Source organism: Schistocerca cancellata, chromosome 9 (genome assembly GCF_023864275.1).
Source record: "Schistocerca cancellata isolate TAMUIC-IGC-003103 chromosome 9, iqSchCanc2.1, whole genome shotgun sequence".
NCBI lineage: Eukaryota > Metazoa > Arthropoda > Insecta > Orthoptera > Acrididae > Schistocerca > Schistocerca cancellata.
The window spans coordinates 101594773-101611392 of record NC_064634.1 but is presented as its reverse complement, the minus strand read 5'-3'; the positions used below and the strand labels follow the sequence as shown (position 1 = coordinate 101611392).

At 41.2% G+C, this 16620-nt stretch overlaps 1 protein-coding gene across 6 annotated transcripts in view; it reads left to right on the top strand.

The window, feature by feature from the left end:
• Window positions 1-16620, top strand: part of LOC126100174 (TBC1 domain family member 4) — an 874659-nt gene that overhangs the window by 800164 nt on the left and 57875 nt on the right. For 5 of the 6 annotated variants that reach the window (XM_049910723.1, XM_049910728.1, XM_049910724.1 and 2 more), the window contains one exon: window positions 15672-15806. In XM_049910723.1, the coding sequence (XP_049766680.1) occupies window positions 15672-15806 (135 nt within the window). Of the gene's footprint in view, window positions 1-13619; window positions 13706-15671; window positions 15807-16620 lie in introns of those variants that run through there. The other variant, XM_049910727.1, reaches the window with a different exon arrangement.

The following is a 16620-nucleotide window of genomic DNA, read 5'->3' as shown; positions in this document are numbered from 1 at the left end:
TTAGTGTTATCGTAAGATCTATACTGTTCTTCTGGAGGGCTCTATCTTTTAACATGGGCTGGAGGGCTCTATCTTTTAACATGGGCTGGGGGTGATTTTGGCGGTCGGCTGGCGACGTGGGTGTCCGTCCCTTGTCATAGGGTGTCCTAGTCTACACGATTCTGCTCTCGGCTTCTATTCTCGTTTCTCCACTCAGGACTGCGTCTGTTTCACGGTGGGAAGGTATGACATGCATTTAGGCGTTCTTGTGTTAGTCTGTGGTATTCCATTTGCTCACTCGTTGATCGTATTACTTTGGTTAATTTAATGTCAGGATTTATTTGGAGCTATGTGAAATACTGCCGGATTTGCTATCATGTCAGGGTTTTCATGGAAGGTGTTGGATTTGCCTGACACCTTACAACCTGCACACATCCCTCTCAAGAACTGCTCGCCAGATAAGGGACTAACGCGGAAAACGGTGATGTCGCAGTCGTAATGTGGAAACGAAGCGATTTATCTGACGTCCAAAAGGGCATGATCATTATCTTTCGGGCCAACACTGGAAACATTTCCGAAACGGTAAATTCGCGTGCCGCCGTTGTTAAAATATACTGTGCATGGCAAAATGGCTATATTCAAAACCGTCGCTTAGGCAACTGAGGGTGCTGCACGGGCAGTAGTTGACAGCGGTGAACGACTGCTGCGGAGATGTGTACGGACCAATAGACGTCCTACTGTTGAGACAAGAGACCAACAACAGTGTCTCCTCAACGACGTTCAGTGAACGTTGTTGCGAATGGGACTCCGCAGTGGGCGCCTGGTTCATGCGCCCACGCTAACTGCTGTTCGTCGGCGATGGAGGCTGGAGTTTGCACGCCAGTACCGCAACATCCACTGGGTGGTGACGGGTGGCCTTTCCAGATAGATCACGTTTTATGCTCCATCGAACAGATGTTCCTTGGCGTGAACGGCGTCAAAGTCTGAGAACAAACACCCTGCAACAACTGTCGGAAGGGTCCAGGTCGGAGGAGGGAGCATTATGATCTGGGGAATGTTTTCGTGGCTTTCCCTGGATGACCTTCTAATTCTGGAAGGCATAGTTCAAAAAATGGTTCAAATGGCTCTAAGCACTATGAGACTTAACATCTGAGGTCATCAGTTCCCTAGACTTAGAACTACTTAGACCTAATTAACCAAAGGACATCACACACATCCATACCCGAGGCAGGATTCGAACCTGCGACCGTAGCAGCCGCGTGGTTCCGGACTGAAGCGCCTAGAACCGCTCGACCAGAAGGCGCAGTGAATCAACACAAGTATACATCTACCCTTGGGGAACATATTCAGGCTTTCGACAGGTGGACACAATGTAACTGGACTGTGTATAAGAAGTGCCTGTTACGACCACAGTAAGGCATGATCAAGCAGATGCTGTAAGCATTCAGTTTCGCAAATTGGGAAAAGATATTGTTTTTGTGTCGACTCTTTCTTTTGCTGGCGTGTCTTTCAGCATTCTTGTCCAAATAAATAAAAAATAATTTTGAGGTCAATACATGAAGATGGTGCATATTTACGGTTTACAATCTGTAACATAGCACCACGCATCAGTGATGGAAACAGTAATGTCAGATTAGGAAAAATAGCGGTCCTTTGTTTCAGGATATGTTGATCCACATATATAACTTCATACAAATACTCTCAACATTTTCGCCTTAGCAAATAAATTTCAGTCTATTGTCAAATTAAACTCCACATTATAAATCCATCCTGGCCTGTGCCGCTAACCCATGTATTTATTACAATCAGCTCATACTTTTTCATTATTATAGCGTTCTCCACATTCAACTTCACTACTGTAAAGTAGTGTAGTATGTTCTGTCGCATTGACAAATTATCATTAAACTTTCACCTTTAAAAAAAGTATTTTCTGTTACAAAGTAGTATTAATATTGATTAAAATTCTAATGTGGTGTATTTGATTAATTTTTTTGGAATATCGTTAATAATTCTGTCGGGCTTCGACAGTCACCCACATTTTCTTAATTAAACAAAATACACGGTTTTTTGGTGGAAAAAGTGCGAAGTGACCACTGGTGGAAGATTACCGCATTCCAGTGTTGCCGGCCGGAGTGGTCGAGCGGTTAAAGGCGCTACAGTCTGGAACCGCACGACCGCTACGGTCGCAGGTTCGAATCCTGCCTCGGGCATGGATGTGTGTGATATCCTTAGGTTAGTTAGGTTTAAGTAGTTCTAAGTTCTAGGGGACTTATGACCACAGCAGTTGAGTCCCATAGTGCTCAAAGCCATTTGAACCATTCCAGTGTTTTGCCGTCTTGGAATGGCTAAAATATTAATTCCTAGGGGATAATGTCATGTTCTTAATCATGTACACTTACCTAGCAGTTATGTTTTCACCAGCTTGTGAAGGTGCGCAACTGCTTGTGACACGAAAAGCGAGATTGTGTACAGCAATTACAAAAAATGGCTCTGAGCACTATGCGACTTAACTTCTGAGGTCATCAGTCGCCTAGAACTTAGAACTAATTAAATCTAACTAACCTAAGGACATCACACACATCCATGCCCGAGGCAGGATTCGAACCTGCGACCGTAGCGGTTAGAACAGCACGGCCACTACAGCCAGCAGATCAATTACAAACCAACCATGTACGCTGGCTGTAAAGTTACTGTCACACAGTTCGATTTTTCTGATTTACTAAATATATCAACATTAATGCGTCTCTTTGTGCAGAAAAAAATATCAGATACGCTAGACGTGAATTCAGTAAAGGAAACGAAGAACTTCGCCCTCAGTCCAATGCTTCTTGTTCTTCCTTCATCCCCTCCCCCCTCTGGATGTTGTATCTCACACATACGTGGGGAGGAGGGGGGGGCGAAGCAACATGCCGTAAAAGACTGTTGTAAAAGGCAAGCAGAGATCTTAAAAGTATACACGGAGCGAGCTACCGATTGTGGAAGATGAAATCCGGCAGCCAGAACTGCATCTCCAGGATCAATATTGGGGTTTCTACATGACCAGCAAGAAGCGGTAGTGAGAGATTAATTTATAAGGGAAATCGCATTTGGGAGCTCGTGATACCGTAGTGAGCGGGTGTGTGGACGCCAGGCGCAGCGGATAGAGTGGCGGACTTCTGGCTGCGCAGCGGCGCTCCGGTGCGGTGATGAAGGCGTGCTTTGTAAACGGATACACGTGTTGGGTGTTTGGCGAGTCGCGCGCGTAAAGCGGTCAGTAAGCAGCGCATCTCAGCCCGTCATGGAGGCCTTCCTCGTCTCCAGATCTGTTGTGAGTATACTCCAGCTAGGCGGGATTGTCACTTCCAGGATCAAAGCGTGTTTATTTGAACGCTCCAAAAACTAATATTTTGCTCCTTAGAGCAGACTGCGAACTTCACGAATGTGTTACAGTTCTGTTGGTGCTCTATAGGCCTGTTTTAACTCGGTTGCCACTTGACAGCAAGCGGGCTGGCGTTCACTCGCCAACAATACGTCAATGGAAGTCCAACAATGCAGGAAAAGATAGATTGCTGCGTACCGTAAAGAAGACACGTCATGTTGCAGACGGGCACGATTAAAAGACTCTCACTTATAGCTTTCGGCCACAGCCTTCGTCAGCGAAGAGTACACACACACACACACACACACACACACACACACACACACACACACGCTAACAATGTACACACGCTTCATACACAGCACTAACCAAACACTACTGGATCCTTTCGCACAGGCGCTATTCAGCGTTACGTATACAGTTATTATAATCATAGAGATCGGACTACATTAGATAAGCTTCGCACGACATTGCGTGAAGCCGAATTTTTGAAGGCAGCAATTAATCGTTGCGACTGGGGCACTAGAGTCCTAAATGTAGCGCTCTTCCGCAGAGTAATGGCGCGGCGCAGTGATTAACGTATTTGACTGATGTGTAGGCGGTCGTAAGTTCGAATCTCGTCCAAAGCAGCGAATGTATTTTAAATTTCTGAATCTAAAGATTTTGACTATCTTTTATTCAATTAATTGAGGTAAATGTAATTTTTATTTCTAATCATTTGTCGCGTCATTTTCAAAATCGTATTGACTTCTTTATTTGCTCTTATTTTTCTTCCTATAATTCTTTCTTCGTTAGCCTATAATCTGCAACCAAATGCCAACCAGGAATGCTCATCTGTTGGTAACGCTGCAGCTCGTGTAGCAAGCGTGAGGATAGTTTCAGGTAACCAATGACAGCGAGAAATTCCAGTTTGATTTTAGCGATAAAACTGAAATTTTGTTGTCTGCTTTGCACGTAGAGGTTGCGTTAACCGCCGTGAACAAAGCGATCATGATTTTAGTTCTGCTGCAAATTGTTAATCGCCGTGTTCTCGCATGCATTGCGCACCACGATGTTGTGGTTAGGTTAGGACATGAGCTTAAATTCAGGGCTACAGAACGCGTCGTCTGCGGCAGTTCAGTCTCTGGTCTCTTAAAATCAGCTGTCGACAGAGCACCTCCCAGTTGAAGTCCATCATACCTCGTGTCTGCCGCTTCCAACATTGCTTCGCGTTACACATTAACAGCATTTGTGAAGTGACCTGCCATGTTTGTGTGTGTCGCCGATAACCGAGCGGTAAGCGGCAGCGGTTGTGGCAACACTGTAGAGACAACTGAAGACGCCAACTATCAAGTTAATTTTAATCAAAATGGTTCAAATGGTTCTGAGCACTATGGGACTTAACATCTGGGGTCATCAGTCCCCTAGAACTTAGAACTACTTAAACCTAACTAACCTAAGGACATCACACACATCCATGCCCGAGGCAGGATTCGAACCTGCGACCGTAGCGGTCGCGCAGTTCCAGACTGAAGCGCCTAGAACCGCTCGGCCACGTCGGCCAGCCAATTTTAATCGAACTAACAGTCAGAACCGTGAATAAAAATCAGATAACTGCGCTCCCCATTTACAATGACAAACCCCGTCGGTGGTTGCCGCGAAGTTAAAGCACTATAGACTGTCACTTCCTTTCTTCATGGTGTTGAATTCTATTTCTACGAACGTTGGGGGCGTCTCCACGTGCTAATCTATGTGACACTACTAAGAACCTGAAGATGCTGCTTTAAAGCAGCGAAACAGATCGTTAGTAATCATCAGTTAAAAGCTGTCTGCGGTTTAATTCAAGTTCAGTTATCTTTAACCCCATTTCGGCTTGAAACCTACGAGTGCCGGCGACAGATAAAGCATTCTCAGCTCTGCGAAGCAGTTTCCTGTTACGCCTATATCAAAAACAACAGATTTGCTTCTTCTGTTGTTTACGACAGTGGCATACTGACTTTGCGACACACTAACGACACAGTTTTGAGATTTTTGAGCGGCAGTTTTCCTGTTATTTCAGTTTTCACAAATGTGGACAATTTACCTGACGATCTTTGTCAAGAAGATGTACTATGAATTTTGCTTTGGTCAACAATAAACCATATTATCACTGATACTGCGTTAATGCTGTTACTATGTACAGATTTAGAATAACGTTTCGTCATATTACTACTTTCACTATTCAGTACAGGTTTAAGCAACAGATAGGACGCAGAACATACCATACACAATTTTGGCGCCGTCGTGTAAGCACAGACGACCAGACAATTCGTGCAAGCGAACTTCAGCTCGGGAATAATATTACAGAGCCGCTGCTGCAGACTGACTTTCTACGAGTTATCTACTGTAACAAGAAATTGAGTCGTGTAAAAGTGGCTAAAAATTATGTAAAGGGTAATCATGCCAATGGTCTGCGTGATGCCTTTGCGATTGCAGACTAATTGACGCTTCCCGTATCACAGCGAGAGATCGCAATTGTAATCCATGGAACATGTGCTTAAACCAACTACCTAAGACTAAAAACTGAGACACATGTAATCACAACACACGAGAACTCTGGCACACGCATCGCTGTACAGAAAATACAGTATCTCGAAATAATGATGGGTATGGAATGGAGCTGTCGCCATAGACTATTAAAGCTCTTACCGGAGAACACTGAATTAGACATTTGTCTGGTGTGTGTAAACACAGATACCTAGCAATCAGTATCTCATACAATCAACTGTTAATTGATACCTGCTGCCACAGAGGCTGACACGGTCACAAATGTTGCGATCATTAATGGCGCATCCGCTATAGCGTTATTGCTGAAGACATATTGGCCCTCAGCACGTCAGCGTAAAGTGATGGATAGAAAGAAACGGGTGATGTTATCGGACGGGCTTCCCTTTCTAGTAAAAGTGATGAACACATACAAATTTTTGGAAGTTAAACCATCCAACAGACATGCTTAATGTTTTCATAACATACCAGTGAAAATGGATTTTTCGAGTAGAAATTTGTACACCTCTTTAAAGAACAAAGACATACTTCTCAAAACATACATGGAACCACAGCCCACCTGTCGATAACAGCCCACCTGTCGAAGAAGCAATCGACTACACAAATGCGCGATATAGTTATTTGGCAGGTAATATAAAAGTATCCCCCTTCTTCTTCCTAGCGTCATCCCATATCGTCGCAAGATCAGCACTGCCTAGATTTGGCAGTGTTAGTCGTACAGGGTGGTGGGATGTCATTCCTTCAGCCACCCCTTCCCCACGGGGACGGAATTTTGTGTGCCCCATCAGTATGCGTCTATAGTCCGATCCACATGTCGAGGCACGGAGGGGATTATATTGTCGACGATTCCAAGCGACAGTTGCGGTACGCGCATGCGCTTGCTTTCCGCTTGAAGGAAGCCTATATCCTGCAAATTATGTCTATCGATTTCTTATGCAGAATTTATCGCTTACCATCACAATCAACGATGACTGCTCGCAACAAATGGAATCGAAATTCACTAAACAACTCGCTGTGATCACGTTTAATGCTCGGATTAGCTACGGCATCCACAGCCACAGAAGAACAAGAAAAGAGAAGCGCAACTCCCGTGTTAAAAGAGGGAAACACTGACCGACAGCAGCGCCTCTAGTGGTAAGAAGCTGAACTAAAAAAGGATAAACATTGCGGGTTGCAATCCTCCTAGCTTATGTAGGCTGTTTTTTTTTTCCTTTTAATTTTCTTATCTCAGTTTTCTGGGCGTGCTATGTAATTATTTTGGCTAGCATCATAATAAAATAACTGAAACACGGCTATAGCACATTGCAATACAGTAGTGACAAACTTATTGTTCAGGAATATTACAAGTCCAATTTAGCTGCAACAATTTTATTTAGCTTCAGCTTTTAACACTACAAGCTTGTTTCGACTTACTGTCAGTTTCATCTGTTGCGTCTAGTTTTTATGACGCACAAAACATCCTGGAGCTTTTGTATGTTGACAGAAATCAGTATCATTGTGGCAGTTTACAAGTCTGTTTTTGACGTTTGCGTCTGACAGTCGCTGCTCCTATGATGTTTTCTTGAGCAGGACTGTCAGGCGCTTATATTGATCAACATATAAAAGCTCCAGGATGTTTTGTGCGTCACAAGCTTGTAGTGTAAATAACTGTCACAGGCTAAATAAAAATTGTTGCAGCTAAACTGGACCACAAATATTCCGGATTAATGTCATACTTTGACATCTTACAAGCTGTGCGGTCAATGGAGAAAAAAAACCTATTAAGAGAATAATCGGCAGTTAAAGAGGTTCAACTAAGAAATCTTTATCACAGTGTTAATTAATGAAGAATTCTGAAATTTGTTACAGCTATGTTTCAGTACTGTAATTTCTGAGTAATTGCCCAGGAAACTTGCACTACTGACCATTAATTTCTTAAAAAATGTCCCTACATCTTAGCACTGTAAATTCTTCAACATAAAAAAGAAGACATAAATATTAAATACCTAAAATAGGAAAGGTGGAGGAAAACAGTGAAATGAAAACAAAACTTACTTTTTATTTCTCAAGCACACAACAAAAATTTCACTATGAACAACAGTTTCCCCTGAGTCACTAGTGATATTAGAAATTTCACATGGAACACCTGCCACATGTTTCGGAAACACATCCCTGTTTAGCCTATGCCTAGTTTTATTCATAGAATCTTCCTCGAAAAAATGATCTTCACAAACAAAATAAGTAGCACAATTCACATCAGGTGACAGTTTACAAATACTTTTCCACTTCAGAAGCAATCCTTGAAGTTTTTTTGGAAACCTGTAGAAATGCTTTTTGCTAAGTTTCTCCATTCAACTGACATAATATCCAGATGAACAGCCGGGGAATTTACAGGAGTATCTCAACGTCAATTTGTTGTATTGAATATTCTGAAAAAACATAGAATTCATCATTAAATAAAACTACCACTGATATATCAAAGCTATTTAAGTAAGCAAACGGAAATCACACAGCTCCATTCACGACAGAAGAGAATACTTTTCATTTATAGGCTACGAGATTATTTACTGAAAATTAAATGGCTAACCTTAGGATTAATTGTGGACACTTTTTCAGCAGGAGATCTCTTCAATTCCACAGTGAACTTTATGAAATTTAAAGTAAAAACCCTGTTTATAATGAACATCAGTACTATGTAAATATGAAACATAGGCAAAGACGACTATAATCGTTGACTCTAGTACAGAGCAAGACGATATAATATCAACAACCGCCATTGGATAGCTCTCATTGGTCAATTCCAGCTTCGTTTGCCCACTAGCACCAGCGCCTCTAGTGGTCTGGAAGGAACTACCTGGCTTGTTGCCTCTTCTCCCATACAGCTTTCACCCCCGTGTTCACAACAGAGCGCGCAGAACACACTACTCGACGCTCATTAGCTGTCAATATACATGACGTAGGTGCGCAGGACAAGCCTAAACTCGACCGCCATCGTTCGTGACTCCTAATATAGTGTTATGCTGTGCGAGAATGTTTTCGAAATGTTTGTGACTTGTGTAACTGAAGTGGGACTTGGGTAACGGCGTGGTATTCGATTAGAGGGATGTGGCGAAACCGCCTAAGACCACGTCCAGGCTGGCCTCATTAATCCATCCAGTGGATTCGTCCCGGAGTCGGCACACCTCCGCGAATCCCGGAAGTGGCGTGCTGATGCGCGACGCTATCCAGGCGGAAGGTGACCTAAAAAGTGAACTGTGAGCCCATTTCAAAACAGTATGCGAAGTAATGACTCAAAAACACAAGAACAGCACTTCAGAGTTCTTGGGTTTAAATGGAAGTGGTCGTATCGCAGCTCAGGGTGGTGTCACAAAATTTTTTGTTCGTCGTACAGTTACATTTTGTATGGCTTGCTGACTGCTCAGGTTGCGCATTGCGTATCCAAATGTATAGATCTAATCCGTAGTTGACGAGTTTCCTTCCCACAGCTTAACAAAGAAACTTGCCTGACGCAATGCCTTACGAATGCTGAATAGCTAAGCGGTTCCTCTCTCTCATTAAACTGTTCGCCCTCCTGTAATTGACCAAGCTGTCATAATGGATGCTCACATCTACTAAGCACTGTCGTGTTCAAACGAACCTTCAAGCTAATGACGGCACGGCTATTAGTTTTTTGTTGTGGTTGAGATAGTCTGCAACTCAGTAGTTTGTTTGCTCCACCATTAGCCATGCGCGACTTTTTTGTTTTCATTATGATTGCTTCACGGTGTTGCAGTTATATACATTTTTCCCTCGTAAACCTCTTAGCAACTACTGTGGAATTCTACCTTAGCAGATTCCCCTTCGTGGCCTAATTTTTTCTGCATATTAGTTCCAGATTTGGCTAAAGTATTCGAGACGCAGCGTAGGCCTGAAATCTCGCTGTTACTGTTACGCACGGTTCTCGCGATACATTATGTGATACGATAAGACTTAAAAGCAACCCCCATCGGTGGAGCGCGTACGAACGTAGTTCAGCATCTCAACTAGTTCACACTCCTACAACTGCGATAGAACACTGATATGATTATCGTATCGCCTGGCGCAAAACAGTGTCCTTTATCTCGGTATCTCTTGTTATATTAGCAAGATAACTCTTTTCTCAAAGTCTATTTGTCTTAGGTTTAGAATTCTTCTTGTACTTCTTTAGTTGCAGTGCTACTAAATGCCTCACTAAATCAGATGCAGTTACCCAGCTAGCACTCAAGCTTATTTCAAGGTGGATATTGAGTTTAGGTTCAGTTGAAAATTCAAGATTGAAAAATCAACCTGTTACACAGCTTGTTTCAAGGTGGGTATTGAGTTTAGGTTCAGTTGAAAATTCAAGATTGAAAAATCAACCTGTTACACAGTTTACATCAAGCTGTAAAAATTTAGCTTGAATTAAAATAATTTTCCCAAGCTTGAAATAAACTGTAATTTCCCTGGAAGGCTGTACAGCAGATGCGCGCGCAGCATAGCTTCCATAGACGTCCACGGGAAGCGCCACAAGCGTTTATAAGCCGTGGCGTAAGGGTGTTGTCGTGTGTGACGTCATGACGGCGCGGAGTTTGGTTTGAGTGTGGCTGTCTCCACTTCTGTTTTATCTTATTTTATTTACTTTTCTGAGCCTTGCTATGTTTACGGCCATTTTACCTTTGTGACGCGCGTTAATGGTTGTGGTTTGTTGACAAGTTTGTTTTATACTAGAAAACAGTTCGGTACGTTAATGTTACAAATGTTAAATATTACGTAACGTAATTAATTAGGTTCAATAAATTCAGATTAATATTTATATAGCTTAAAACAAGCTGTAAATACCAGGCTGTATTCCACGTGTGTAGATACAGCTGGAGCCAAGCTTGATAAGTCAAGCTTGAAATATAGCTTGAACTCTGCCAACTTTGATGTTTGTTTCAAGCTTGAATCCAGCTAACAGGCCTGAATATTCCAGCTTTGATCAAGCTTATATACTTGAACTATACAGCTGGAAACAAGTTTGAAACCGGCTTACTGTGCTATCTGGGTACCTTTTTTTAGAATTATTTTCTCGTACCGTTGTTAAGCATGTGTTACATAAGAAACACCAGAGCAATTGTTCCCATGTGTGCAGTCTATCGCTGTCCCACTTTGCATTGCTTCCTGGAAGATCTCGCCTTAATGTCCCTCCTAGCCAACCAACCAGCACCCACGACATAGCTGACATACGAGGGTGGTTTGATAACCATAGTAAAAGAGCAAGAAAAAAAATATTTGTTTCGTTAACAATTCACCTTACTTCTCTATATAATCTTCTTCGAGGGTTATGCAATCGATCCAGAGATCCTCCAGCTTTTTCATCCCATCGCAAAAATAGGTTCTGTCGATCTCTCCAAAATACTCTTTGACTGAGACGATCTCTTCTTCATCCAATGAAAATTCCTTTCCAGCAAGCGAAAGTTTAAAGTTAGTGAACAGGAAGAAGTCGCTTGAGTCGTCAGTCTGCGAATAGCGTGGATGAGGAACCAATTCGAAGCCCAGTCCATGCACTTTCACCGTTGTTATCGCTGATGTGTGGGGTGGTTCATTATCCTCGTGAAAGAGCACTTCCTTGTGTACCAACCTTCATATTTTTTTCCAGGCAGCGCAAGTTTCAAACGATCCAACAACCATAACAGTTACGGATCTCAAAAAAGCAGTGGTCATCATCTTACCAGCGGACAAAATGATTTTGCCGTCTTGGGTGCACTTTTACCAGCCTTTGTCCATTGTTTTGACTGTCGTTTTGACTCTGTGGCTCCTATTTGCCTGAGGTCTTTGGCGTGTCAGACTTCTGCCGAAAAATATTCATTTTAAGTCCATTATAATTCTCCCTCAAATGTCGCGAATAGCGAGTGGCCAGGAAACGATTGTCGCTTCTGCCCTGTGGGGTTAGCCGTGGCTTGTTTATGTGAAATCACATAAGATTTTTGGGTATTATCACCTTTCCTTCGTACGAAGTAGTCGTCGAAATTTACCCGAAGTTAAAAATAAAGTGCAAGCTAGCTTCCATAAGATAATGCTGTCAACATTTTAGACATATATATATTCCAGAAACAGAAACAGAAAAATAAAATTGTTACTGCCTTTCGTCTCAAAAGGCAAGCGTCTGACGAAAGCAGTCTATTTATTCGATGCTTACATTGAACTCGTAAATAAGTACGTTACTAGCGTTAGCGCTATGTGGGTACTAACAAACAAGGAATTTAATGTGAATTCCATTCGTGTTTAAAACATATGGATAAACCAAATTTAGAAATGGCGCATTCTTATTTTATTTATTTTTGTTAGTTAGTGTCGTTGTAACACAAATTATACCATTTTCTCAACTCTTACGACTAGAGCAACGAACTATTGAAACTAAACAGTAGTCGTGATCTCTCTTATGGTCCTGTTTTGCTGTGAACCTCAAGCATCCAACTGAATTTCAGAATGTATTGTTTCGTTTTATTTTTAGGAAGAGGGAATCTATAAACAACACTGGATTAGGGAAAGACCTAAAATGAAGTGCATTACCCAGGGCAGGGACCGGCAACCTTTTAATATGCACGGGCGCTATAATAGAACTCGAACCCCAGACCCCTAATTTATGAGATAATTACACTGCCCCGAGCCTACAGAGACCCCCTTGTCAGGCTTTCAAATAAGTGACAAATCGAACCAATACCCAACTTCAGTGTCGGGAAAAAAACCTATAAAAGAAGAATGTTCTGTGGTTTTACAACACAAGGTTATTTAAGGTTGAAAATGCGATTTTATTTATTCATTTATTTTCCTGCAGTGCACTTTTCTGCCGTTACATACACTGTAAATGTTCACTGTTTGTAGGTTTGGTGTATTAGTAGTAGAAGTAGTAGTAATAGTTTTATTCATCCGTAGATCACTTTTACAAGGATACTGGAAATATCATGGTATTCAAATTTAAGAAGAACGAAAAATAATATAATTCATGCATACAGGCATTTACTTACTTACAGACCTAGTTTGACAAGGATGGGACAGATAGCCGGCCGTGGCCTTACAGTAGAACCATCTCGGCGTCTGCATAAAGTAATTTGGGAAACGACGTAAAACCTAAATCAGGATGGCCGAGTGAAGGCTGCAGCCTACACCCTGCTGAATACAAAGCCAATCTACTTAAAACAGTGCTGATGTTTATTTTCCAAAGTTGTAAGCGACGAGATGACATTTTTGAGATACGTACACATTGTGCGACTTCAGATTTTTTCCCAATCAACTGTAGTCTCAGAGATTTTTATTTGACACAAAACGATGTACGGCAAATGATTTGCAATGTATGGCCCTAAAATTCTGTACTACATGAATTTCACTGCAGTATTCACAGGCAGAAGGTAGTATTGATATGAGAGTTGTAGGGGTAATGATTTAGTGGTGACTTAAAATATTATAGGTATTCGTGAACAGTTCACTGCAGGCACTTGTAATTCTTTATTTGGGGGCCAAATTTATACACTTACGTTAAAATAAACTTTTCGATATTTGATAAACGTTGAACATATGTAAAATGCCATGATTAAAAGGGATTCGGATTGACTCTACCGCTTGTCTGTAACTTCGAATCAAAAATACGTTTTTCATACGACGAATGGAAGCGCGAGTCGAGCGAAGCAGGTGGAAATTGATAAGTTGTCACTTCTGTATCTGTGAAAACTGGAGCTGCTATCAGGGATTGAGGTCAGTGGCTACAAACTACTCTATCGCCTTAAGATCTTTGGACAACAACATAAAAACATGTCGGAGCTAGATTCGTCTTCAGCGTATAGTTCTCTGCGCAAACTGCGTTGAAGACAATGGAATCTTGGAAAGAAGTTGGTGTGTAACAAGTGAATCATCCCTTATTTAATGCAGAATTAATAATTTGCGGCGTCTTCTTAATTTCCAAAATAGAGGATCCCCACAACATTTGGGAACTCTGATGCTGCTTCACAGCTGGTGTATAGGTAAAGGATTCGAAGGGGCCAAGTTTGCATTCGGAGGAGAGCAACCCAGACTTGTACGCGTGCAATCTGTAATGGTATTCAATAATTTCAGTTAATTCAGAAGTCGCAGCGAACTTTTAGTCACACGGACTATTGGGAGAATAGTTTCGGAATAATGTTAAGCATGGCACTTCAAAGAAATGTACTGCCTTTAATTATTATGTTACAGGCAACTAAACAACTAATAGCTCTGTATATGTAATCACTATTACAAAATGAAAGTGTTAACTCAATTAATACCAATACTAAGCGTCAGGCGTTAGCTTCATAATAAACCAAAAAGAATTCCGGTGATCGCCGAGAGGTCGGCCAGCGCTTGATAGTTAAAGTATGAGAGATTCTTGTGAGGAAGTAGACACTACATAAATTACCTCTTCCGAGGAAGAAGATCGTCTTTTGATATTAGGCTAAGAACAAAGTTTGCTTCCCATAGACAGCTGGAAAAATTTCGCTGCAAAAATCAGTCAGTAAGATTTCGTATTTAAATGAGCATAGACGACTGGCTGGATAAGGAATGAAGTAAACACAAATACCGAATAGTGAATTTGGTGAACTATAAACAGTTTTAAAAATATAACATACGTCGCAGGCAATTGTGTGTCTCTCCCATAAATGTCTTTCATCTCATTAAAAATTACTGTCATGTATGACCTAAAGAGCAAAAGGAGCCATGAAAATATTTACCTGTATCCATCTAGCTCAGCTATCAGCCCTAAAATTATTTTTAACCTATTTCCATAATACAATGTAACGTAAAATCTTATTCTTCACAGTGGCACAAATACTGAAATTGAAGCAGTGAAATAAAAACAGCAGCAAACAAAATAAATTATAACGTCTTTTTAAAAAAGTGCTTTTAAAACATCGTAAGTTTGGAGAGAGCACTTGCTACCAAAAAATCAGAAATATTTTTAATCGGCAATCTATTCTATACTTTCCCAACATCACATTATTAGGCAGCTAATGCCGGTCTACAACAAATATGCAGAGAATGGAATGGAAATGTTATGGGTGTTTTGAGAAGATTTTGTGTGCTAGTTAGTTGTTATAGAGAAGGCATGGGCATACAGTTTCAAAACAAAAATGAGATATCAGATTAGTAGCGGAAAGCTTGGCGCCATGAACCAAAAAGACAGTCGTTTCCATGTGGCAGAAAGGTTATTGACTGTTTTCTGGGATAGGAAATGGATTCTTCTTATTTATTTGTTGTTAAGGTTGAAACAATAACTGGTGAGTTCCAAATGAGTATGTGAACAAACCTGATAAAACTATCCAAGACGAGAAGCTATTATTTAGAAAGAACAAAAATATATTTTCACAGGACAACACACGACTTCAATGAGGTGTGTTTCAGCGACAGTGACAGAACTAATGGACTCTTCATATGAATTATTTGAGTATCCATCAATTCAACAAAACTAGCACCCTCTGGCTTACCACAGTCCCAACATCAAGCTGCAGAAAAAGTGTCAATACAAATAATGTGATTGTGGCACCTGTAGAAAGGTATTTTGTAACCCTCCCAAAACCACACTGAGAGATTCAATCTTTTTAGTGAAAGAAAAAAAATGCCAAGTGCAGAGAGTTAAAAAAAAGTGGAAATACTATGGAAAATGATTGTATTTTTAGATTAAAAAAATCTCTCACTTCTAGTTGACATATTTTCACCTTGCTATTTCACATTTTATGTCTAAACATGTGACCTGTTGCAGTGTAATGATAGCAGAGCTTTACACATTTCAGTTTTCATACATAATGTGTTTTCAGACATTGGAGATGAGCTTGCCACATTGTTACAGGTGGTGGAGCTCTTCAATGCCATGAGGGAGCAGAGCAAGGACCCGGCAGTGCTCGCTGGTGCCAAGGAGCGCTCCCTCAGCAGTGCGGCTGCCCTTGGCCCAGACATCTCTCCCAGTACGTCACACTACTTTGAGGTGAGTTGCTCCTGTGTTTCTGTCTATGAAAACCTTACCTAAACTTCCACTGACTCCCTCCAAACCCGCCATACGCCATTGCATTAGAGTCTTGCTACCATATCGTAAATTGGTGGCCACATTAAGAAACTACAACACAAGGGTAAAACTAAACTCAGAATGAGGGACATAAAATTTGGAAATCTCATAATTCTAAGTGATGGTCTACTGCTTTTAGTAACCTATGTAGGTTACCTTCCCAAAACTTTACAACACTGCCAATGTCTTGGGCAACAGTATTGTTGTCCTCAAAGTAAAAACTGGATTAAATTTTATATGAAAGAGCTCGTGTTATCTGGTGATTCTGACATGACACACAGATACCTCCCCCCCCACCCCCACCCCCTGCACACACACACATTTATCAGAACTAATAGTTTCTTCATCCGGGATGAGACAGGTTTAGGTTGAGGGAGATTAAAAAGATTTTGGCATGCAGGACCTTTCCTCAGGCGATCACTTTCTCCTGCTAGTTCCAAAAATTTGGATAGTCTGTTGGCTGTACTAATCATTGCACCTTGTGGAGATATGTACCAGGGGCAGCAATTTAATATGAACAATAGTAACTGGGTGGTATGAAAAACAGATATTAATAGTCGTACACTGAACTATACAACAGATGAACTAATCAAAAAGCTCAGTTCAGCATGTTTTGAACTTAGGAGTATTTCTTATTGTATTGACTTGACTTGAAGGCGGGGTGCAAGCTTTTTTTGCTTATTTCCATTTGTTCTGTGGATTGTTGTTTTCTGGAGTTTTGTAATTAAAATAAATG